At 43.6% G+C, this 26,143-nt stretch overlaps 1 protein-coding gene across 1 annotated transcript in view; it reads right to left on the bottom strand.

The window, feature by feature from the left end:
* TSPAN3 (tetraspanin 3) overlaps positions 1-10,408 on the bottom strand; it is a 33,071-nt gene extending 22,663 nt beyond the window's left edge. The window contains exon 1 of the mRNA XM_054041817.1: positions 10,264-10,408. Coding sequence (XP_053897792.1) covers positions 10,264-10,347 — 84 coding nt within the window. The 5' untranslated portion in view covers positions 10,348-10,408. The remainder of the gene's footprint in view (positions 1-10,263) is intronic.
* Positions 10,409-26,143: the final 15,735 nt, after the last annotated feature.

A 26,143-nucleotide genomic window follows, 5' to 3' on the forward strand; every position in this document is an offset into this window, starting at 1 on the left:
TAATACTATCAAAATGCTGATCCAGAATAAAACATGCAGTGCTTATCAAAGTAATGTCATATAATGACTATTTTGAAGTAAAAACTTTAAATAAAGCACTTAAATTACAGCAACTGAAGACTTAACTAAAGCTGGTGTTGCATATGTAAGAACGTTTAAACATGTATGTTACCATTCACCAGAATCTTTAAAGTCAATTTACATGTGAAGATGCAGCTTTAGAGTGGAGCAGTGTGCTGATTCACTTATCTCACACATGGACTTCCAAATTTCTACTCTTATTCATCAATATCAAGCTCATATTGCTGCTGCTTTGTGTGTTTTTACAACCCGTTTAAGACCGGGTATGTATCAATATAGCAGAAAAAGACCATCCATCTAGAAGAGATTTATTCAAGCCAACTAAGCTTGCAACCAAAATTCTTATAATCTAAATTAACAATCAGACAAGATACTAGTTTAAAACTTGTATTCAGAAGATTAAAGTTAGAATAATTCTGCTTCTATCTATTGACAAATTACATTTAAGAACAATCTCTTAACCTGCTTAAAATCGGAGGAAAAAAAAGCCACAACACAGAGATTTTATTCTTCGCCTATCAAAAAATACAAGTTTGCAAACCCAATCTAAGATCTGACAGTCATCTTTTTCTGACACTCACATCACCACCACCAGACTCTGTAGTCAGAACTCTTAACAACTCTGCTGTTGTTCGAGTTAGAAAAGAATCTGGCTCGCAGCACTGCAATGGCTCTGCAGTAAAAGTTAGTAAAAGCTTTTTAGTCACTCTAGTCAGATGCAACATAGAATACACTGAGAAAACTGATGGGTTGAGGAAACAGATGCCATTTTAGTGATAGCCACTTTTCTCATTGTAAGAAGACTTAAATTGACATCAGTTATATGCACTGCATATGATTTACACAGATGTATTTCATAAATAATGCTCTAGAATGTAAAAAGCAATATTACAAATTGAACTGCAGAAAATACGTGTATCAACCTTTCATGAATACCCAAATCAAGGAAAGTCAATGAAACTTGTGTGCTGCAATAATTAGACTTAGATCTGTTTGGACAAAGTGGATATGGATTAAAGTAACACCCAAAGACTAGAGGGAGTTTAGAAGAGGATGAAGTGACCAGTGCTGCAGGGATGACTTAAGAATGATTATCTTCACTTGTGGTGGCATGTAGGGTACATGTAGCGCCACACCACAGTGAAAGGCTCTAGCAACAGGGAGACAGAGTGATACTATATAGTTAAAAGAACAGATGTGGGAGGCACTGCTTGGGCACAAAGACAGCCACGTAGGGTATACATCCTAGGGTTCTGGTGTGTCTGTACGCTACCTGTCTAAACTGTGCCTCATCCTCCACATAAATACCTGTGCTAACTGGGCATGCAGTGTCTACTCTACATACTGTCATAAGTGTAGCCATACCATGAAATATTTATTTGCACATAAGCATATGGAGGGAAAGGGAGCTTGGTAAATCTAAAGTGTGAAGTGCATCAACAGGCCAGAAAGGAGCTGTTAGGATGGTACAAGAGTTGGACTAGTAACAACAAGTCAATTGAAGAAAAATGGCTGAATATTAGGAAAGATTATCTGAATAGCTTTTTTGTATATTTGTATCATCATCCTTCGAAAAAAATGGAGCATCATGCAATACCAACAAATTTCTCTAGAATTGCACAGGCTACCTTGTGAATGACTCTTTGGGGTATTGGGTTACTTGGAGAAGCTAAGTAAACCATACTGAGTTCTTTAGATCAGTCATTTTTTCAGGGTCTAATCTGGCTTTACATGGTCGCTAGACGCAAGAGTTAATAAATCCTATGGGGATTAAGATATTCCTCTTGTTTCTACCTTTGGTACATACTAAGGTGTTGATGCTTATTTGAAAGCTCTTCTGAACAAACTGTTTCAGTGTAAGATCTCACAGCCTAACAATCCTTCATAACCTGTATACTTTGAAAGACTGTTAGAGTGGCTGTCAGATCTTACACTCAGTTTGAATAAGCAGAAAGAATTGTTTCTGTATAATAAGAAGGTAGTAATAATCCTAATGATTTTTAGACTGTTTTAAAACTAAAAGCAACGTAACACAAGTATACATGCCAAATTAACTTTAACTGTAGCTGCTGTAAACACAGCACTTCAGAACAAAGATTACATTACTTTCACCATGTAAGCAAAAGGCTGAGCTAAGATTCATTTGCACTTGGTATTATATATACAAAATCTCTTATTACAAGAGGTAGTGGACCATTGGCCTGAAAGTTTCAAATATACAGAGAGAGTCCTATCACACCCATTCTTTCTGTATGCACGGGATCATGGAGAGAGAGCGCTTTGTAACTTGACCTTTCCTCTATTGTTTCCAGATTCCTTGCACTGCACAAGAACAATGAAGATTCTTCCATGAAGTAAAGTGTTCCTTTGCTGGATAAAATATTTCAAACTTCATACACTATTCAGTGATACCACATTTAGCTTTCCAACTTGTTTTTGCTGCTACTGGCTAGAAGCTCCATTTAAAAAAAAAAAAAAACCACACACCTATGACAACAAATATAATAGGAACAATCAGGAGTTGGAAACATTTAAGGCCCCAATCTTGCAACAGCTTAAAGCACACGACTATTTAATGGAGTTCAGTGGGACTACTAGTGGGTTTAAAGTAGAGCATGTGGGTCTTCCCAGGATTGGGGCCTACATTTGCTGCCTGAAAATCTGTCTCAAAATAAAACAAATGAAATAATTCAAACATGCCATATCAGTTTCAAGAGGGCAGCTTTAAAAATAATCAGTTTTTTAAAAAGTTTAAACATAGTTTAGTATATATTTTTTACACACACTCCCAGAAAATCACTCCCTCCTCCCACCAAAAGTACCCTGCTGATCTTCACTTCCACAGTTCCACAGCAGAAATTAAGCCACTTTCACACCAAGGCCTGGTCTACACTAGGAGGCGGGGCGGGGGGGGAGAGAGGGGAGAAGAGAAGAGGGGTCGATGATGTAAGATACGCAACTTCAGCTATGGGACTAGCGTAGCTGAAGTCGAAGTATCTTATTTCGACTTACCTCCCGTCCTCACAGCACGGGATTGACAGCCATGGCTCCCCCATCGACTCCGCTACTGCCACTCACCCTGGTGGAATTCCGGAGTCGACGAGAGCGCATGCAGGGATCGATCGCTACCTGCCGATTCGGCGGGTAGTCTGGACGTACCCCAAGAGATGACAAGTGGTCGAAGCGCGGGATTTCAGTTGAATGATTCCCACTGGTAGCCCAGTGGCTCATCTATGCTCACCAAATGACACTTGAGAATTAATTCTCATTTTAACTTCCGAAGAGATATGGAGACAATTCTCCAGCTACCATCACAGAAGGAGACTTCAAGCCAGCTAGTTTATAAGTTTAGCCACAGCTGAACCTTCCCTTGTTTAGCTCACTTTTCATTAAATCCCTTAATGTATTAGTTTTTGCTCAGACCTTCTTTTCTTAATATTCTCCTTTTAAGGAAAGTGTACAAGACTTTGCACTGTATTCTACGTGTCCCAGCTTCTTCTGTGGTATTAGAACTATTTCATATGATTTAATATCACGATATAATTTTAACTCTTCTGAGCTGGGTGTTCAAGAGAGCTGTTCTGCAAAGCCTCTGATTTTTTCACCTAAAAGTGATATTCACGCAGGGTGGATTTGATTTAAATCACTAGTCAGGAAGACCCGATTTAATTGTGGATTTCTATATACAAGTGCATTCTTGTTGGTTGTTAGAAGCTTAATACATATTCTTCACAACTTCGAGACAGATGTAGGTTTCATTTTTAGAAGGTACACCCTATACATTTAAGTGATTTATTTTGAAAACTTTTCAGATTAGTTTTACAGCTATATCAGAAAATGAATAATTGTTTGGTCGTTTCATTTACCAAAGGTAATTGAAGCAGATATTTATGAAGTCACTGGGAGGAGAACTATCTCCAATTCAACAGGTTAATCATTAAGATTTGGAGGATTTTCTTGCCATGCTGGATTAGGAGGAGACCACCACCAGACATTTAAATTGTTTAATTTAACTATTTCTCACCTCTGTATAATTTATTTATTTAAAAACATTTTTGCTGTTAACAAGCATGTTATCTCTGGAGACACACATCTAAAGTTTGAGAACTGCAAAACTAAGCATCTCTGATGGTATCTTCTAGACTGAGCACTGAGTCTCATTGGGCAGATAGAAAGATTAACCTAAATAATCTATACAGAAGCCCCTGGAGCCCCATAAAATTGGGTCCCTAATCCAATTGGAACTTGTTTACAAAACTTTTCTTAAACATTACATGAATATATTGTCTCATACTACAGAATTAGAATTTATAATCCCTATTCCATGATGACATATCTTTGAGATATAATGTATCTTAACTAAAACTATCTTTAGATAGGTTTTTCCCTCAACAAGCATTTTATCAAAAAAATCTGATTCAAATAAAAAAAATATTTTTATCCACCCTGTATTCACACAAAATTAAGCTAAATGACTACTTTCTCAATAAAGCTTTTTAACAGCACCATTCATTTGAAACTAAGGCCATGTCTACACTACCCTGTATGCCAGCAAAATTTATGTCACTCAGGGGTATGAACCCTCGCCACGAGCAACATAAAAGTTTTGCTGGCATAAGCGCTCGTATGCACAGCATTGCATCGGTGGGGGACGTTCTCCCACAAACATAGCTACCGCCCCTCATTTATCTGATATCATGTCAATGGGAGAGAGCTCTCCCATCAGCATAGAGCAGCTACACAAGCGATCTTACAGCAGCACAGCTGTATTGGTAGAGCTGTGCCACTGTAAGCTTGCAAGTGTCGACATGGCCCAAGATCATGTAATACTAAATTTTTAAAAATTACTTTTGCCACTACTGCAGCAGAGTTGTCACAGTGAAAGAACAGATGCAGAGATTGTTCTACTTCTACAGACATGTGAAGAAGGTACACGACAACTGAAGAAAAAGGAAAAAGGAATGAAGTGCTACTAGAAACTGACTGAGCAGCATGAAGTTCCCATTTTCCTTAAGATTAGTCTCCTTTCCTCATTGAAAACTGGATTCACGTGGTATGCTGGAGACCTCCAAACAAGAATTAGGTAGCATGTTTCAATGTCCTAAATGCTTGCACGTTAGAAGATACATACCCCTTCCTTGTTTTTTTGCCCTGACCCCATTTGTCATTGATTTACATAAGCCACTTATCTGCCTAAGCTCCCAGTATATCAGGAGTCAATAACATACATAATCTCTTGTCCAGATTTTTACCCCCAGGAAACTTGTTCTCTCCCCCCCCACCATTAGAAATATATTACTATTATAAACAGCAAATACTGTTTAATAGATAAAAATGGCTATTCTCAAAATATTTTCCTCTGTATGAACATATCCGTCTATCCTGAAATATTTCCATTTATAGGTAGTCTTACGTATCTTATCCATTTCCTGACCTACTCAGATGACCATGATGTGGAGTTTAAGGTTTACTTGGATAGGTGAAGAAAAAAAAAAAGCCACCAAAAAAACCACACACATTATCAGTTCCTCAGAAATACATATAGGACATTGACAGAGGGCACTGCATCAGGCAGTGTTCAAATATTTGCCTGAATTCTCCACATTCTCATTTGGGGTCATTCCTCAGCTTCCACGTGGTCATACTGTCACTAATCTTTGCCATACCAACTCTTGCTCTATTTAGAGTACACCAGTGTTTTGGATTGAAGTCAATGCATTTCCTGCAATTTTATTACTGTGTAGCCTTCCCCAGTGGTATTTTGGGATAGAGGCAAAGCTGTTTCTGGACTTCAGACTACTGAGTAAAGGAAAGCATCCATGCAATGGGTGTCTTGGATCATACCGGTATACCTGATTTTGTTTCGCCTTTTTAGTAAAAGGCATCTTGTCTCGCTAACAGTGATGCAATTCCTGTGAGGCAGTATAGCAACAGTCCTTAAAACTACAACTTGGCATGTTCCCCTATTGTGTCCTTAGTTAGTTCCAGAATCTATCCCATTCATTAAGTCATGCTTATGAGTGTACCATTTACTAAGTCCTATCTTAAACTTTAATGAGATTTTAGCATCTCTTTATTCCACTGTAATTATGTTTAAAATTCTCCAGAAATATTTACTAGTGATTTCCTATTGTTTCTTTCAAAGTTTAGTGGATGCTCTTCTAACTTCAGATGTTCGTTTATCTGTACTAGCAAAAGCTAAATTCCTTCACAGTGTGTCTTCATAAATATCTGCCATGTCTAAGATTTAGATATTGCTAATCTAGCTTTTAAAAAGAACGTGCAGTCCTTTGATAGCACAAGATTGTCTTGTGCAACATCAGTAAGATATAGCTTTATAATGTAAGGCTTTCTTCTTTCATTATTCATGTTTGTGCCAGGATTAATCTCTGGCAAGGAAACATTAATAATGGGTAGAGCAGTTCAATATCTATTTATCGGGGGCTGACCCTTCTGAGAGGATCAAGTTGTAACTGATATTTCCTGATAATGTTCCCTTTAATTTTTTAAAAATGCCTCATATAAATTATCTAAAATATAAATGTTATAATTGGCAGCTAAAATATACCATTTCATATTAAGATGAAGTCATCATGCTGGTTTGTTTCAATACCCTAGCTTTAACTTAATTCAGTGGTTCTCAAACTTTTGTACTGGTGACCCCTTTCACATAGCAAGCCTCTGAGTGTGACCCCTCCCCCTTATAAATTAAATAAATATATATATAAAAGTGTAACACCATTATAAATGCTGGAGGCAAAGCGGGGTTTGCGGTAGAGGCTGACAGGTTGTGACCCCCCTGTAATAAATTCATGACCCCCTGAGCGGTCCTGACCCCCAGTTTGAGAACCCCTGACTTAAGGCATTTGTCTACAGTATACCAATTCAAGAGCCACTTCTGAATTCTTGTTCTCCATGCCATGAAGCTCAGGCATATCATGGAAGTTCTGCGCTAGAGGCCTGGAAAGGAGCATGAAGGCCAGTAATAACGATACATCAAGCTGGCTGTATGACAGCAGTACAAATACATGTGTCAGTGCATACCAGCTCACCTATCTCCAATTGCTAAAAACTTGCCTCAGTGGCAACCTTCTATGAAAAAAATAAGGGAATATAGGTTTAGAGGTATCATCAGGATAAAATGAATGAAGAACCCTAATAATGGGGGAGTGGGGATTGCAGGCTTCCAGGAGAGACTGAACCATTTTTGTTGATAGGTATTCTATGAAATGTTAATAAAAGCACAGTAAAGTTCTTACAATGCGTACTAGCAAACAGTAAGAAAGTAACAGAAGTGCCTAGAAGCTTAATGGGGAGGAGGAACGGGTATAGCCATTGGTGAGTGGAGACAAAGGCAGCCTTGTGGGTGAAATTAAGTTACTGGATGAAGAACTAGAAGTGGCTGGAGCAGTTACCTGTTAGCAGGCTTGATATGTTAGATTCTAGGAAAACGTGAAAGATGCAGGGGATTTGATAACATAGGCCTAGGGCATCATGAAAATGAATAGCCCATCTTATTTTTCAGTCTTCATTGTTAGTGTTCAGTAGGTGACTTTCTTATTCTACTAAAAGTAACAGAAATGCTGCTCTGTTCTTAGAAATGCTAGCATAACTGACATAAGTGGTAGAAACAAGAAATGGAATAAACTGAAGCAGTGAAAATACTAAAGTAAACCTTGTCAAGAGTTATAGCAAGATACAAAAGATTCATGCTCATCTCAAAGTAGTACATGATCCGTTTCCTCAAAATTAAACGAAACTGTCTAATTAAATGGAAGAACAAAACATGGACAGTTTGGGGATACTGAAAATAAGATATTCTCAATGTTATCTGTCTTAAACATCTAAACATGATACTTTAAGTCCCTGTTCCAGGCCTTACAACAGCTCTTCAAGATTGGCTTAATTCACAAAGTCTCTATTGCCCCCAAAGAGCAGAGATCAACTACTGATCAGCCACTAACACTGAAAGACCAAGACTTGAATTTGGAAAAAAAGTTGCAAGTTTCTTTTAAGAAAGCATTATCTTCAATGCAGCATAAAACAATCAGGGAAAAAACATTAAGTGAACTTTGCCCTGGATATACTGCCCTAGATAGATTAAAACTCATAGGCCCAATACCAGATGCTATAGATGAAGAAAGAGGAAGTTTTAAAGGGGAGAAAAAAAATGAAAGAATGAGCATTGGCATTAAACACCAGATAGCTGTTTGAACATGAGTATATTTAGCATAATACAGAACATGAGAAATGGCCCAACAACTAAAAAACCAAAGCCACAGAACCAAGTTGATATAAGTCCAAGTTGAAGACGTGACACAAGATTGTAGAGACAAGTACAAAGAAGTCTTCAGACAACAAAAGTAAAAAGTGAGAGCTTCTCAGGTGCAATCATTCTAAACATCTGCAAACAAAGGTCAGGGGCATTCAAGCACACTATTTAAACTGTACTTCGAAAGAGTTAACACATAATGGAAGTTCAAATTCTTCCTCAACTACCATGCATCTGTTGATTGATAGAAAGGAGAATTTATGACCCAGTCTCCCTGGTGAAAGTTGGTAGACACAACCCTCCTGAGAGTTCTACACTGACACCCAACAGCAGTTTGTTGTATTTGTATTGAGAATGGACCACGGGGAAAACTGATCAAACAATATTTTACATAAGAGACTCAGATGGTCTAAATTTATAAAAGCAATCACAGGAGATTTTAGAGCTATTTGACAGATTACAGGCTGTAATCTACTGCCAAAGTCTTAGTGGAAGTCTGGAGGATCTAATTAACAGAACTGGAACTACACAGATGAAAAATCAAAGATGGCTGAGATAATATGGAACACGTTACTTAACCAACAAAGCTGACCCCAAATATTAATGCCATATGTTGAGACCAGAGCAGGAAGCAACAAGTAATATGTAGATGATGGAACAAAAGCTGATTTTTTTTCCTTCTCTTCTAGCATTTATAATTGAAGATCCAGATTTTTAATCCCAGAAATGTTTGCAAAGGTAGGTATTCTGCAGTTTCCCATTCTGATGCCACAAATTGTGAAAACAAAATCAGAATACAAGCCAGCTGAATTCAGAATTCTGTCACACCTACCCTCTTCTCCAGGCAGCTCAGCATCAATTGATCATATTAGCAGAACTGCCCTGAATGCCCTCCCAGCCAAAAACAATATTTCCAACTTTTGGGAGCACAAACCCATTAAAAAAACATTAGACATTTTCATATGGTCCTAGAAACTATTTCACTATGTTTTAAATGATTCATGCTCAAGTTTCTCTCAATAAACCAAGGTAATAGCATTATTGTAAATCAATAACCTCATAACCCTACACTGAACCATTCCCATGACAGTAATCAGCTGTCCAACCACTGTTTAACTTGAACAGTCACTACGCAAATGAGTCACCATACAATTATATATTTGGAGGCTGTAAGTGCAAAAAAATTCTCACTCAAGTTCATAACATAGGAAGACATTATCACTAAATCTACGATAAGCAGTCATATGATTGAACAGAACTGAGTTTAAAAGAACAGGAGTACTTGTGGCACCTTAGAGACTAACAAATTTGAGTTTGTGGTCATCTATAGCTAATCCAATTGATATAATTAACCAAGAACAATCTATTTTAAACTCTCTAAAAATACACCAGTTACAAAACAATTACATGGCTAGTTACAACCAACATATAACCAATTTCACAGGATGAATATTTAGTTCAAGCTACAGTATATTTAGCATAATACAGAACACAAACCTACCTGGTTTATCTGCTGGAAGGAGGTGTGAGTAGTGACATAGCCCGGTCAATCACCAGCATTAATCATCCTTCAGACAGCTCCCCGCGGCCTCAACAAGGCATAGCCCCGATGGGGGTACGGCGCTGGGGCTCCCAAGCCCGCGTCCGACTAGACACCCCAGCTCAGGGCGGCAGCCCCCCCACCCAGCTACACGAGGCCCCAGCGCTAGACCCGTCTCCTGCCCGCCGGGGGGAAGGCTCTACCCGGCCCGGAGCTGAGCCCCCCCCGCAATCCGAGGAGGGGGGTCTGAGACTGACGGGAGCAAGTCAAGAACCCCTCGGCCTCCCAGCCCCACTGCAAGCACCGAGCCCCTCGCAGAGGGAGAGAGCGACAGCCCGGGCCCGCAGCCCCCACGGACCCCCCGGCTCACCCAGAAGATGAGGTTGAGGAAGACCAGGACGGTTTTGGAGGAGGTGATCCCGCACTGCCCCATGGCTCCGGCTCCAGCTCCCATCCGCTGCTGCCCCTCTCCACTCCGCCGCCGCCGCCAGCTGGCCGCCTGCCTCACGTGATCCGGGAAGGGACAAGCAAGGAGCCTAAGATGGCGGCTGCCTTTATCACATGATGGGGGAGGTACCTAAGATGGCGCCCCCTTCTGCTCTTAAGGGAGCCGCAACCCTGTGAGGGGCAAGGTATGTATGTAAGGAATGAAAGACCTTGTTAGTCAAACACACACCCATCCTTATCATACGCCCATGCACACGGCGGTGGGGCCTGGCCTGTGACATGACACCCATGAAAGGCCCTGAGTCAGGGGTGTCCAAGAATGGCCGGGGGAATGTGATGTGACACAAAGGAGCAGTCAGGGTGGGCGAGGACAGGGCAGCTGGTTGAGCGCAGCTCTGCACTGGGTGCCTGCCTAGGAGCAGCAGGCAGGACAAGGGGCCCTGTATCACCAACTCAGTGCAGGCAATAAGCCCAAGTCTGGTCTCTAAAATCATGAGGTTAGCTTCAAAATCATGCAGTTTAAAAAATAAGTTTGGATTATTTTATTTGGCTTCTAGGTTCTGCACCTTTAGGACACACCCAGGTCACGGTTTAAAGCTTTTCTCCACACCCAGGAGGAGTAGAAAATGCCTTTGGTTAAAGTGAAGTTTCTCCCATAATCCCCTGACACCAGGAGAGAAGGCTTTAAGGAAAACTAAGTATTGTGGGAACTCGCAGCATGGGAGAATTTCAAGGTGGTTTTGAGGTTAAGGCATGGGAGTGGGATTCAGGAGCTAGGTAGAGAGAGGGTGGACCAGTTGTTATGGTGTTAGCCTGGGATATGCAGCATTGCCAATCACAGATGTTCAAAAATAATGAGTCAGCTTGTTGCCAGCACAGAGTGCCCGAGGACAGCAACAGCGGGGTCCGTTGCCCAGTGTGCGTCATGCCAATAAACACACCAGGGTGGAGAAGCAATCAAAGTTTATTTGAGATTTCAAAGTGGTGCAAGGAGACAGGCACGTCTCAAATCAAGCACACCAACATAAGCAGTCTTTGTCTTGTATACAGTTTGTAACTAAGCCTTTCCCTTCTTCCCCCGTCCTTTCTCACCCCCCCTCCTCCATTCCCACCTATCCCCCTTTCTCCCTCTGGCTACATTACACAACCTTGGCTATGCAGCTTGTTCTCACTGGTTTTTTCTGCAAGTAATCTTGTCCTTTAGCTAGAAGCATGTAGGTTTCCCTTATCACTACTGCTTCCCAGCTGCTGGCCTGTGAGGTTAGTAAAGTTTAACATGCAGGGGCTTTGATTCACTTTGGCCTAGAGCGGGGGGGCTTCATCGACTCTCAGGTCTTCCAACCTCCCGAGTTACCTAGGGTGATGCCTAGTGACACCAACAACTCCCTCCTTTGAGAATACTCAACAAGCTTTTGGCTGAGTTTTCTTATATTCTGTGGACAAGATACGATTGAGTGCCATGGAGCTGGGGTTCTTAACGAGAGGGTATGCCAGGATTTTTGGGGAATGGGAGGCACAAAGCCTATGGAGGAGCATCTTAAAACAAGCAATCAGGAGGAGAGTGACCAGGCATAGTACCACACCTGTGAGGAGGAGACGCACAAGGCCACCCCCCAGTCCTCCTCGGTCGGGCAACCAACTCCAAAGGGAATCGAAAACTGTGGGTTCCCTTTCCTGGGCCTTCCACTGCTCGAAAGCCTGTGGGGGAAACGGGAGTCAATGAGAGGAATGCCCCTATGGCAAAGAGTAACACAGTGGCAGACCCTGGACCTGATTCCATTTTTGGGCAGGTGACCCTGGGGTTTAACAATTACAATTCCCCAAATACTCACAAAATAACAATTACCAATAGCAGGCAGACTAAAAACAAAAGGGACCAGGCCACCAGGTTAGGCCAGCCCTGTGAGAATAAACACAACCAATGATCAGAGTTTTAGCGGGGAGTGCGCTGCGACTGTCCAAAGAGATCACAGGGCATTCCCAGTAGACCTTATTGTCTTTTGAATAACAATTTAAGTCACAGATCGTTGCTGGTAGTCCTTTTCCGTAGGCTGGACGGTCCAGCGTTCAGGAGCGGGCACTGCCTTCAGACGGGAGTGATGAATCCAGTTCTTGTGTCCCTCGACCTTTGCTGCTGTGTGGGAGACGAGCAGGACGGTGTGGGGTCCCTTCCACTTCTCTTGGAGACGCTCGTCCTTCCAGGTCCGAACGAGAACGGAGTCACCAGGTTGCAGGGAGTGGACAGGGGCATCCAGCGGGAGTGGCTGCAAATCGCTGGTATACCTGTGGAGAGAACAGAGAACAGCAGACAGAGAGCACATATACTGAGATAAAAAGCCACACCCCATTTCCCACTCCCCTGCCAGAACCGGTGTACCGTTCATAGGCCATGCCCTTCCAAACATAATCTCGAAGGGACTGAGTCCTAATCTGCCCTTAGGGAGAGCGCGAACTCGGAGCAAAACAAGGGGCAAAGCATCAGGCCACCGTAGGGAAGCCTCTCTGCCAGCGTGGGTGGTCTGATGTAGTTTCTGTAGCACTAGCCATATTAGATTCTTCGGTAGGAGGATTTTTCCTTCCATGGAGTGGAGCCATCCCTCCTTTGTCCGTTTGTAACAGTACCACTGCTGTCGGTGTACCACTCACAGTCTGCATTAGGGAGCGGCTGATCTTTTAAGTCCGGGCAGCTGGAGTATTGGGCATCTATGACCTCCAAACAGTCGTGTTCCTGCTCCTCAGTCTCTGGTAACAGGGTGGCTGGGTTAAGGGAGGGACAAGTCTGTAGGGTAACTTCAGGATTTTCTAACAGTTTAGCCTGATACCGAGCTACCCGAGCCTGTGTAAGCCAGAGACCACCCTTAGTATCCAGCAGGGCTTGGACCATGTGGGGAGTATACACTTGCACAATTCCCCCCAGTGTCAGTTTCTCGGCTTCCCCAAGCACTAGGGCAGTTGCTGCGACCGCCTGTAAACATGCCGGCCACCCTTTGGCAACTTGATCCAGTTGTTTAGAGAAATATGCCACGGGATGTTTCCAGGTGCCCAATAACTGAGTAAGCACTCCCAGGGCTACCCCTTTCCTTCCATGCACATACAGTTGGAGCGGCTTAGTGAGGTCCAGCAGACCCAGGGCTGCTACGGTCTTTGGTTAGCACTTCTTTTATCTGTGAGAAAAGAAACCTAACACATTTCATTAATGCCTGGCAGTATTTTGCAGATCTCATAGTTGCTTGGGCACATTCAGGCCCCCCTTTTCTTGGTTGTCAGCCAAGTCTTAGCTGTGAACAATGTCCTTGGATGGGGCCAGCATCTTATCTTTGGACTGAGCTTGCTAGCTATATTTTCCAGTTAACTCGTTCTGTTCTTTTTCCTTCTCCCTTTCTTGGCTTCTTTTAACCTACAAAGGAAACTTCCACTTTTCACTCATACACCTTTTCCCAACAATGAACACATACACATTGCCATTATACACACTTCCAGTAAAATAACTTCTATACAGAGCTTTGAAGCAACAAACCAGGGCGAGCACACCCACTTTTGAGGATTCCACTTGCTACAACCTCTGGTGTCCAATAGCTTTCCTTTTTAAAGCCTTAAATGCCTTGTCGGCTTCTGAGGACCAGTGAAAGGGGTCGTGATCCACTCCCTTAACGCATTCGTACAAGGGTTTAGCCCACAGTCCAAACTCTGGGATCCATATTCTGCAGAAGCCTGCCATGCCCAGAAACACCCTGAGCCGTTTACGATTGCTTGGGATAGGAATTTGGCAGATAACTTCCTTTCTTTCGTTTGAAAGCTGGCGCTCTCCCTGCCTTATGTGAAGCCCTAAGTATTGTACTTCTGTGAGGGCAATCTGAGCCTTACTCTGTGCTACCCGATATCCTCGGAGTCCAGCAAAGTTTAGGAGGCTCACAGTGGCTTTAAGGCAAGGGATTAGACCCACAGCGGCAATTAACAAGTCATCTACATATTGCAGGAGGAGGGACCTTGTCCCTCATTGTCCCTCGGAACCCCCCCCCGAGCGCTGCCTCCCCACCGCACGCTGCGCCGCCGGAGCGTCCCCCGCTCCCCGCGGAATGCTGCGCCGCACTGCCCCCCGCCACCCCAAGATTGGCCGCCCCTTACCAGGTGCCGCCCCAAGCATGTGCTTGGTTGCCTAGTGCCTGGAGCCGGCCCTGTCCCCACTGCAGCCCTGGGGCCAGAGGAGCTCTATGACACTGCCGCAGCCAAGTACTTGTGAATACATTTATTCAGATGGCTCCACGGTGCATGTATATGCATGTGTTGATATGGTATAACGCACCCCTCCAAAAGCGGTCAAATTTAAATTCCAGCGCATGCCCCTGAGGAGAAGGTATTTGAACAGTGATCTACAACTGCTCACACGTGCTTTTACCACTAGCCTATGGAATGTGCTGATGTACAGCAGCTCCCTCAATCTCTTCTGTTGAAGTTGTTCCACTTTAATTAAATAAGTATTAATTAGCCTAGTAAAAAAGGTTAGAATGGCTGTATAGCCTAGTGGTTAGGGCACATACTTGAGAGGTGTCAGATCCCTATTCAAATCCCTTCCCATCAGGCAGGGAGGACTTGAACCAGTAGCCTTCTACATGTTGGATGAGTATGCTAACCGTGAGGCTAAAGGTTATAACTTATAAGGGAGGTCCTCTTCCTCTTTCCCCAGCTGTTCTGTGTGACCACACCTAAGGGGCCCAATCCAGTAGACAGCCTCTAAGAATGCCTATTAGCTGAGGCCCTACATGCAACTTAAGCATCTGAATGCCTATTTTCCTCCAGTTTGTGAATCACAAACAGAGATATGCACCTCTGTAGATCTCATTCTAAAGCACCTATCGCTCCCCATTCATTGTGTAGGTGCCTAAGTGCCTTACTCAGACTTTGTGAATTGTAGAGCTGTTCCTGTGATATTCTACATCTGGCAATGCTGAATGTAACAGCATCTAAGTCCTTTTGTGGATCTGGGCCTCAGATACTACTGTAATGGGCATCTGACTCCATGGGAAAATTGACTAGAACACTCTTATTCTGAAATAAAGGGTCCATATGGTGAGTTATTCCAGAATAGCTATAACACTTTCAATTCTCACCTTATTTCAGAATAAGTTCCCAGTGTAGACAAGCCCTAAGCATGGTCCGTAAGCAGAGATAGTAATACTTCCTGCACTCTTGTCTGGTTTATTTAGACTGTAAACTCTTTAACTCAGGGACCATTGCTTACTATGGGTATGCCTAGCAGAGTGGGTCCCTATAGTGGCTAATATGTTTATAATAAATAATAATAATAATATAGTACTGCTCTGCCACTTGGAGGTTTGGGTTCCTATTTTCATGCCTTCCAGACTAGTAGAGGTTGGGTGGGGCTGAAGTGCTATAACTGGAGCTTGGCATAGGAGAATACAGCCCCTCACATCAATTATGACTCCTCTCGCTGATTAAGGGGCCATTGTGGGGCTTTGAAGAGAGTTGCTGCAGTTCTCCGCATGTGAAAGGATGGGGACCATGATATGGGGCTTCCAGGATAAACTTGTAAAAGTGTGTGGGTAGTAAATTAGAAGGAGCTGTTACCTCTAACAGGTATCTGGATTATCATCTAAGGAAAAAATGATGTTCAAATCTACAGACATTTCACACTCTAGTTCCCAAAGCCATTTTGAGACTACACAATGCTTTCCTCACATCTGTTGAACTCATTTGTGTGGCTGGAAAAAGATGGAGACAACAAAATGGCAATCTAATTTCTGAGTCAGAGGATAATTTGAACCTGCAGTAGTGCATTAATCAAACCAAAGATTAATTATTTTCTACTTGACTTTTTATGGGGTCACATAAATGTGATGTAGTTAACTGTTCATACTATTTAATCCATTTTAATCATGTAAACAAAATAACTAGACTCTTCAACTGCTGAGGAGACAGATTAAACAATTCAAAAAGGTTTTAATTTTGCAGGATTTGGGGAAGTTCATGAGAATCTGAGGGCTTGGCGTCATAAACACACCAAGCACTTAGGAATTATTTCAAATGTCAGGCACATAGAGTGGAATTTAGTTTTCCCAGTCACAATTTCTAGTGATCAGTTGTCTTTCAGGATCAGCTCTCGCTAAAAGCCGGTGTCCACTTTTGTTGGTGTTTTATATTGGGGCCTTCAGTTGTAAGGATCTGGGACATGATGATTTCAGATATTCTTTGATGTTTTCTAGAGAAAAAAACCCCTCTCACCTGTTTGAGCCCTACCCACCTTATTTAACAACTTGTGGGAGCACAGGTTACAACCTGCAATAATTTAATTGCCCTACATTTGTATTAAATTATCTTGCAGGAGTCACACCATGCTTACAAGATGAAGTTTTTGCTGCTCCTCACTCTTTGATGGATCTGCAAGTTGTGAATTTCAGATAACATAAGTGGGGGAGGAATAGTTCACATTACCCTTCAAATACTGTATGTGAGGTCCATTTTAGAGCCAAAGGTGATTTGTAGAGAATAAGGAACATATCTGACTACAAAGGACAATAAAAAGGCTGAGGTTATCCCCTTAACTGATTAACTCCTCCATCTATTTGGTTTCTTTCTACCATATGAAAAAAAAATTACAGTGTTTTCAATCTATTAGGAAAGCAAAGATATATGATTTATCCCTAATTTTAAGTGACTTCAAGAAGTGGCAGGATTCAACATCTGTCTTTGTAACCTAACTGGACTTTCTGTTCCCTTTTTATTCTAATATATGGTTTTGGTGCCAACAGCCATGGCACTGTGATAGGTGCTGGGATTTTGTAGGCAATCCTTTTGGGTCTGAGAAATACCACAAAAGCCACAGTATTAGGATAAAAGCCTACAGTTAGGCCAATCTGATTAATACAATACTGTCTATAGCTGAAGGCCAAACCAATACAATAATTCAAAAACAAAGTAACAAATAATTCCATTCAGAAACAGAGCACTCTTGTTAAAATAAATTACATTTGCTGGCAGATTACCCAGAAGTATATTAACACTGCATTTACTGCTCTGGAATTTTGTTTAACTAGGAATAGATCTGTGTTGGCTTTAGATTCTCTGGCCAAGTTAATCTGCTTTTCAGATGTTTGTTCAGCTTGTTCAGTGCTATGAAAAAGGGAGAAATCTTCGGACTGTCCCTCCTGATATTCAAAGTTCTGTACAGGCTCTCTCCAATCTGGTAACCTCTTTGACAGTCCCTTTCCTGTTTGCTCACTCATCCAGTCTTGGCCTCATCTCTCTCCTGCTTACAACTGTCCTCAGGCTCCTGCTGGCTCATCTATTGGAAATGTGTCTCCTGAAGGTAATTAGTAGGTGGTAGTGTCCCACACAGATACTTCCCTGATGGTCCCCTTCGTTTCTGCAGCTTTTGAGCTTTCATTTAAAAGCTTATGACTGGTTACAAGGACATGGTTAGGTCCCATCTACACTATAACTTATAACTGTGTTGTTACTGAGTTAGACATAGTTGTTGTAACTAGCTCTCCTAATGAGATCGTGTTTATAGCATAGACAGAGCTTGAGTTAGTCTAAAATGGTATCTCAAGGGTGTGAACTGCTCCTATTAATCAAAATGTGATGTTAACTCTTAAGCCTAATAACTGTTTTAATTGTCACCATTATTAGCAGTTACTCTGCTGATCATTTTAGCAAGAACATCCAGCTTTTCTTGGATTGTGAGAGGACCTTGGGATGGGGATGGGAGAGTAGGGGCTTACAAGGTAGGGTTACTTTCTTCTTTTTGACTCCTGTCTCTCTTCCTGTCAGTGAGTCCCTGCCTTATCTTTACATACTCCTTTATAACTCTCGCTACTCTTTAGCTTATACCTGATGCTGTGTAAAATATTTACTGGTTACATTGTCTGTAAAGGATGCTATGTATGAAATAATGGCCAAATTCCACTATCATGCCTCCCATTGACTTCAGTCTGCCTCTGAAGAGGTACCATCCTCTGAGTTTGTCCAGTGGGGTATGCTCAGCTGTTGTAACAGGGTCCACATTGCCACTAAACTAATTTAACTCCACAGAAATAGTTGCTACAATTGCAAAGCAATTTAACTAATTCTGTTTAAGTGGAGAGATACACTGATGTAAGATAGTTTGTGTTTGGACTCAAGGCACTTTTGCTGTAATAAGGAACGTTTGTACCACTACAAATCTCTGATATAGACAAGGCCTAAGTAAATATCAGTAAACCCCACTTGCTCTGTAGCCATGATCAGTTGGCAGTTTGCTGGTAGACATCCCAGTAGACATGCTAGTAGGGAACTGATGGAGGAGAAGATAGTGCTTTTCCATACAAGTTTGGAGAGGCTATTCCATGTGTCAATGTGGAAGAATGCAGGGAGACACTTCAGAGGCTATTGTGAGTGCAAAAAAAGCTATCTTGCTGTAAAATCCTAGTGGAGACAAGGCACCTGTAATTTTTACTGTGAGATAGTGTGGACATCACCTAGCTATCTCCCCACCTGTGGCTGACCTCACCTCATGTACCTCATGGTAAATCTACACTGTCTTATCTCCACTAGGATGTTACTGAGAGACAGCTAACATACATTCATTATCCTGCTGTAAAAATACATCTTTCTTTGGTAGTGAAGACAAAGCAGAGAAGTAGTCAAGTGGTGATTAAGGTTGGTATCATTGGCAGAGTAGAGTAGAAATAAGTCAGGAGGGAGAGAGTAGTGAAAAGGCTCAGAGGTGAGGCTGAGAAGCTTAGGCTATGTCTACACTAGCACTTGTGTCGGTATAACTTACGTTGCTCTGGGGTGTTACGTTGCCCCCTCCCCCACCCAAGCAACATAAGTTTCACCAACAGAAGCACTGGTGTGGACAGCACTATGTCATCAGGAGACGCTCTCCCACTGACATAGCTACCACCGCTCATTGCGGCTGGTTTAATTATGTTGACAGAAGAGCTCCCTCGTTGGCATAGAGTGGCTAAACAGGAGATCTTTTACAGTGGTGCAGCGGCATCATACAGTTGTGCTGCTGTAAGCTCTCTAGTGTAGACATGGCCTTAAACTTGACACTAAAAAAGAAGGATTCAAAGTGTGTGCAAAGAGGAGGGGTGTATCTGAGTGAAGTCACTAGGCTAAGGAAGATGGTTTTAGCACTTGCGTTTTGAATGGATTGCGGAAGAGAAATCAACAAAGACAGAGCAACTGATTTCTGGATTGATTTTATTTCTGCAAAGGATCCAGCGTGTACACTGAACGTTACTGTGAATCGAACATGAGAGAATAAAAGCCCTTTCAGAGCTGCTCCCAGTTCTTCCTGGGAAATATATATAGCTTCTGCGTCAAAAAAAATTCTTGACAGCAACAGGAATCCAGTTAGAAGCAAAGACAGTTATACATGGGCTTAGCTAGTGCCTTCCTGTCAGCTCCCTTTACTTTCGGCAGATCCCACATTTGTATAATGAGGTTCTACCATTCTTAAAATTTCCGTCTACACCAGCACTTGCATTTCAGTCTATTAGAGATGAAAGGACAAACAGCCTGATTAAATGTACATCTTAAGCCAAAGATCTGCTGCAGGGTTCCTATTTCATAACTACAAAAACAACATGCAAAAGGAGTGCAAGGAAAAAGTGCCTGCCACTGCAGGCTTTCTTTGAAGTGGAGCACATAAACTCCCACTACTGTATTCTGTTGTTAGTTATATTACTGTGTACTGGGAACATTCTTCTGATCAACCAAAGTTGTACTGTATTTGTCAACAATACATCATAAAAGGAACATACCAAACAAGTGCAAAGACAAGTAAATGCAAGGATAGTAAAAACACCTGTGTCTTGGCTATACTGTAGCTTTCATCATTGGTCCCACTCAGAGCTGGACTGGTGGAGAATCAAAGTTCAGATTTTCCCAGTTTAGCCTATAGCTCTGATACGACTAATCAAGAGTAAAGTTAAGCATGTGGCTAAGTATTTGCAGGATCTGGGCCTAACCTATTCATTAGAACCTCATGCATTGTTTCTTCTTAGTTTGCAACCAATGGTCCAGGATCTCCTAATGCCTAGAATCTTTCTTTTACTAATGTCCTATTGAGATCTTTTCTCATCATATCATCAGCTCATTACATAAAATAGGCTGGAGCCCAAGTGCACTCTTACAATTTCCATCCCTAAGTAACATTGTCATTGCGACTTACTCTAGCTCATTACTTGTTTGTAAAACAATTAATCTTAAAGAAAAGACAGTTACAAATAAAGACTTGGCTCTTTTCATTTCTGAGAAGCAGCTGTACTAGTCACTCCCCGCACCATCTGTAGCAGCTGCAAGGTACTCCAAAACCTGGCATCATCTTGAAAGGTCCCTTGAAAGATATGTCAGCTACTTATGCTAAATAATCTGTTCCACCTTGCATTTAGCAGTGACACTCTGAGGCCTTGGCTGCACTTGCGAGTTACAGCACTGTAAAGCCGCCCCCAGCGCTGTAACTCACTCCCCGTCCACACTGGCAAGGCATTTGCAGCGCTGTATCTCCGTGGCTGCAGCGCTGCATGTACTCCACGTCCCCGAGAGGAATAGCGTGTATTGCGCTGCCACTGCAGCGCTGCGGTGCCAGTGTGGCTGCCCAATGCGCTGTGACTGGCCTCCAGAAGTATTCGGCAATATCCCACAATGCCTGTTCTAGCCACTCTGGTCATCAGTTCAAACTCTACTGCCCTGGCCTCAGGTAACCAACCATGTGACCAACCCTTTACATTCCCCGGGAATTTTAAAAATCCCCTTCCTGTTTGCTCAACCCGGCGTGGCGTGGAGTGCTATCAGCGAATCTTTCCAGGTGACCATGCCTCCATGCGCCAAGCGAGCCCCAGCATGGAGTAATGGCGAGTTGCTGGACCTCATCAGTGTTTGGGGGGAGGAAGCTGTACAGTCCCAGCTGCGCTCCAGACTTAGGAATTACGATACCTTCGGGAAGGTATCAAAGGACATGATGGAAAGGGGCTATGACCGGAATGTCCTGCTGTGCAGGATTAAAGTGAAGGAGCTGCGGAGTGCCTACCGCAAAGCCCGCGACGCAAACGGCCGCTCAGGTGCTCCCCCCCACGACCTGCCGATTCTACAAAGAGCTGGATGCGATACTTGGGGTTAACCCCACCTCCACTCCGAGCACCACCAGGGACACTTCAGAGCCGGTGTGTGTGGGGGAGGACGAGGAGGAGGAAAATGGGAATAAGGGTGGTGGGCCGGATGGAGACACCCCGGAATCCCTGGAGCCATGCAGCCAGGAGCTCTTCTCGAGCCAGGAGGAAGGTAGCCAGTCGCAGCGGCCGGTACTTGGTGGAGGACAAACAGAAGAGCAGGTTCCCGGTAAGCGTTTTTTTTTCCGGGAAGGAATCTTTTCGGTGCGGGCTCTTTGGGAGAGGAAGGTTAGGCATGCATGCCTAGATGCGGAATAGTGCATTGATGTGGTTTATCACATCGCGGTAATTGGCCTCAGTAATCTCCTCGAATGTCTCATCCAGAACGTGTGCAATGCGCTTGCGCAGGTTTATCGGGATAGCCACCATGGTCCTTGTCCCAGACAGGCTAACGTCTCCGCGCCACTGTGCCGCGAGGGGCGGGGGGACCATTGTTGCACACAGGCAAGCTGCATATGGGCCAGGGCGGAGGCCGCATTGCAGTAGAAGACCTTCCCTTGCTTCCCAGGTCACCCTCAGCAGCGAGATATCGTCCAGGATGAACTCCTGTGGAAAATGTTGGGACAGTGTTCAGTGTAGGTGCCCCCTGAAGCTGTTGGCTCTCCCCAAGGCACAGAAACTGAAAGGACAGTGCAGCCCTGAAACAATCAGTCCCCCTTACTCACCATTTTGAGGCTCCCGTGGGATATGTGTGCTCTGTTTCGGACGGGAAAATTATGCAATCGTGTAGACCCCATGTGTTTTCTACTCCTTAAGTGTGGGGGAAATCATTACTCTGTCTGGTATAAACAATGCTGCCTCTGTTAAATGTTGCATTTTGCCTATACTGCATCAACCTTGAGACCTCAGCCGTCCCTCTTATCACCTGCTCAGAGACTGCAAAGACTCAGGAAGAGACTGCGAAAAAGCAAAGAAGACATGCTGCAAGAAGTGATGCGGCAATCTATTAAAGAGAATGAGAAAGTACAGAACTGGAGGGAGAGAGAAAGCAGGATCCGCCAGGAAAACGCAGTGCACCGGTGGCAAAGCACCGCGCACCGGCAGCAAAGCACAGATTGGCTCATAAGCATCCTGGAGCGCCAAGCAGACGCTATCCAGGAGCTTGTAGCCACGCAGAAGGAGCAGTACCGCAAATGCCACCCCCCCTACAGCCCTTGTCCCAAAACTCTTTCCGTTGTGCCCCACTGTCACCTCCAACCCACTTTCCCCAACTTCCGTGTTCTTCACACCACCAGCTGCCTCTAACACCAGTATCTTCACCACCCAGCCCTGAAAACCACGACCCTTACCCTCTGCACTCAACCCCCATCACCATGCAGTATAGCTATCCTGAAGTGCAGCACTCATGCACAGCACACCAGACAGGACATACGCGAATCTGTGATTGTACCATTCCCCACTCCACCCCCTTGTTTCTTTTCAATAAATAATTTTTTTTTCTTTTCAATAAATGGATTTTTTGGCTTTGAAAACATTCTTTATTATTGCATAAAGTAAAAGACTCCTTAGCCCAGGAAATAAACAGGCACTGCAAGTCTGCTTGTCTGCTTAGCAAACACTGACTCCTAAAGATTGGAACTACTGCACTTCACTCCCGTGCAGGGCACTAGATATCACTGCTGGTTTTCAGCCTCAGATTGCTCCCTCAAGGCATCCCTAATCCTTGCAGCCCCGGGCTGGGCCCCTGTAATAGCCCTGCTCTCTGGCTGTGCAAATTCAGCCTCCAGGTGTTGAACCTCGGAGGTCCCTGCCTGAGTGAAGCTTTCACCCTTCCCTTCACAAATATTATGGAGGGCACAGCACCCGGATATAACCGCGGGGATGCTGTTTTCGGCCAAGTCCAGCTTCCCATACAGAGATCACCAGTGGGCCTTTAAACAGCCAAAGGCACACTCCACAGTCATTCAGCACCAGTTCAGCCTGTAGTTGAACCGTTCCTTGCTGCTGTCAAGGCTCCCTGTATAGGGTTTCATGAGCCACGGCATTAACGGGTAAGCGGGGTCTCCAAGGATCACAATGGGTATTTCAACTTCCCCTACCGTGATCTTCCGCTCTGGGAAAAAAGTCCCGGCCTGCATCTTCCTGAACAGCCAAGTGTTCTGAAAGATGCGTGCATCATGCACCTTTCCAGGCCAGCCTGTGTTAATGTCAATGAAACGCCCACGGTGATCCACAAGCACCTGGAGAACCATAGAGAAATACCCCTTCCGATTAACGTACTCGGATCCTAGGTGGGGTGCTGCCAGAATAGGAATGTGCGTCCCATCTATCGCCCCTCCACAGTTAGGGAACCCCATTTGTGCAAAGCCATCCACTATATCCTGCACGTTACCCAGAGTCACGGTTCTTCTGAGTAGGATGTGATTAATGGCCCTGCAAACTTGCATCAACACGATTCCAATGGTCGACTTTCCCATTCCAAACTGGTTTGCGACCGACCAGTAGCTGTCTGGAGTTGCCAGCTTCCAGATTGCAATAGCCACCCGCTTCTCCACTGGCAGGGCAGCTCTCAATCTCGTGTCCTTGTGCCACAGGGTGGGGGCAAGCTCCTCACACAGTCCCATGAAAGTGGCTTTTTTCATACGAAATTTCTGCAGGCACTGCTCGTCATCCCAGACTTCCACGACGATGTAATCCCACCACTCGGTGCTTGTTTCCCGAGCCCAAAAGCAGCGTTCCACAGTGCTGAGCATGTCTGTGAATGCCACAAGCAATTTCATGTCGTACACCTTACGCGGCTCGATAGCATCATCGGAGTCCTCACTCTCACTGTCACTTTGGATCTTAAGGAATAGTTCGACAGCCAAACGTGATGTGCTGGAGAGATAAGTCAGCATACGCCTCAGCAGTTCGGACTCCATTTCCCGCAGACAGATCGCGCTGCACAGAAACCGTTGAAAGATGGCGCCAAAGGTGGACGGAAACAAAGGGATTTCTGGGATGCGAAGCGATGCATCACGGGGCATTGGGACAGGACCCAGAATGCCCCGCACCCACGTCCCCTTCCCACAACCCATTGCGCCAGAATGGGAAGAGGTGCTCTGTGGGATAGCTGCCCATAATGCATCGCTCCCAATGGCGCAGCAAATGCTGCAAATGTGGCCACGACAGTGCACTGGGCAGCTGTCAGGGTGGACAGACTGCAGCGCTTTCCCTACTCAGCTGTACGAAGTCAGGTTTAACTCACAGTGCTGTACATCTGCAAGTGTAGCCAAGGCCTGAATTAGTTTCCCAGAGCTGAAGAAGAGCTTTGTATATGCTTGTCTCATCAACAGAAGTTGGTTCAATAAAAGATATTACCTCACCCACCTTATCTCCCCTAGTCGGTAAAGTTTCACCCATCCTGTCATAAGCCAAGCACAGAGTGATGTTTGCCTGGTGCTCTTTGCACTTTGGGCTCAGTCCTGCAAGGTGCTGAGCAGGAAAGCACTTCAGTTTGTGCTTAAAGTTGCACTGAGTTACATGAGTAGTTCCACTGAAGTCAACAGGACCATTCACATGCCTCAAGTGTTTTGCTGGATTCAGCTAGAGGGTTCAGCATCTTGAACAATCAAGCTTGCAAGATCAAGCCCTTTTCCACAAGTCAGTTTTGGACTCGGCTTTTTTTTTTTTTTCTTTTTTTCTCAGCTGACAGGACTCATCTTTTTGGTGTTGTTGTTCTGCACCCCCCCCCCCCCCCCCGCCCATGTGTCCCGATATTTTCTTCCCCTCATCTGGTCACCCTACGCTCAGCTGTTTGTAAAAGTGTCTTCCTCCCTAACAATATTTGTTTTTTTTCCGGTTGGCAAATGCCATTTTCCCTCACTGGCTACAAGGAAAAATAAAACATCTCTCCAGCTCATTCTAGTTTCTCATTGTGTCTATGCAGTATTCTGGGTAACATCAGCCAGCCAATCACAGCTCACCACACAGGTGTAGCAACAAAAGAAGCAGATTATATCAGGCAAAAGGTAATGCCATCATCCAAATGGAAATGGCAGGCTTTGTTCAGAGTCCACAGCCCCTCTCTTACCCTTGTGACATTTGAAGGCCAATTTTTCAAGGGAAGAATTTATGACCTCCACTATAAGATATATTTTAGCACTCATTTAACAATGACCTAATATTTCAAACAAAATAATTATACAGTTTTTATAATGTTAGCTCATTTTTGTCAGGATGTTATTAGGATACCTGCCACAATGATCTAATGAGCTTGACCTTCATTTCATAACAAATTGCTCTCTGCTGAAATTATTTTTAATGGCCTTTTTGATTCATGCAAAGAAATATTTAGTGATAGCCTTCAATTTGCAGGGCAAATGGTTCAAATAATTCAGAATTTTATGAAATTGGCAAAAATATTGTCTTGTGCTGCTAAATGCTTAATCCTGTTCCTTATGTGCTATCTCCTTTGAATCAGGCTGTTTCTGGTGTCTCTCTCCATAATATACAAAATAGATGAGGTCAGTTCATAATAGATTAAATAAGATTTAACTAACATGGTTGACTGTCCGTGTTGAATGTTTTGTACCAGTTTATACTTTTTCACCTTGACAATATTTACTACCGTGCATTCTGTTTGCTGCCACCTACAGGGCATTTCTACATACATCATGGAACAACTCAAATCAATGCTGTAAATATTTC

The sequence above is a fragment of the Malaclemys terrapin genome, chromosome 10, assembly GCF_027887155.1.
Source record: "Malaclemys terrapin pileata isolate rMalTer1 chromosome 10, rMalTer1.hap1, whole genome shotgun sequence".
Lineage (NCBI taxonomy): Eukaryota > Metazoa > Chordata > Testudines > Emydidae > Malaclemys > Malaclemys terrapin.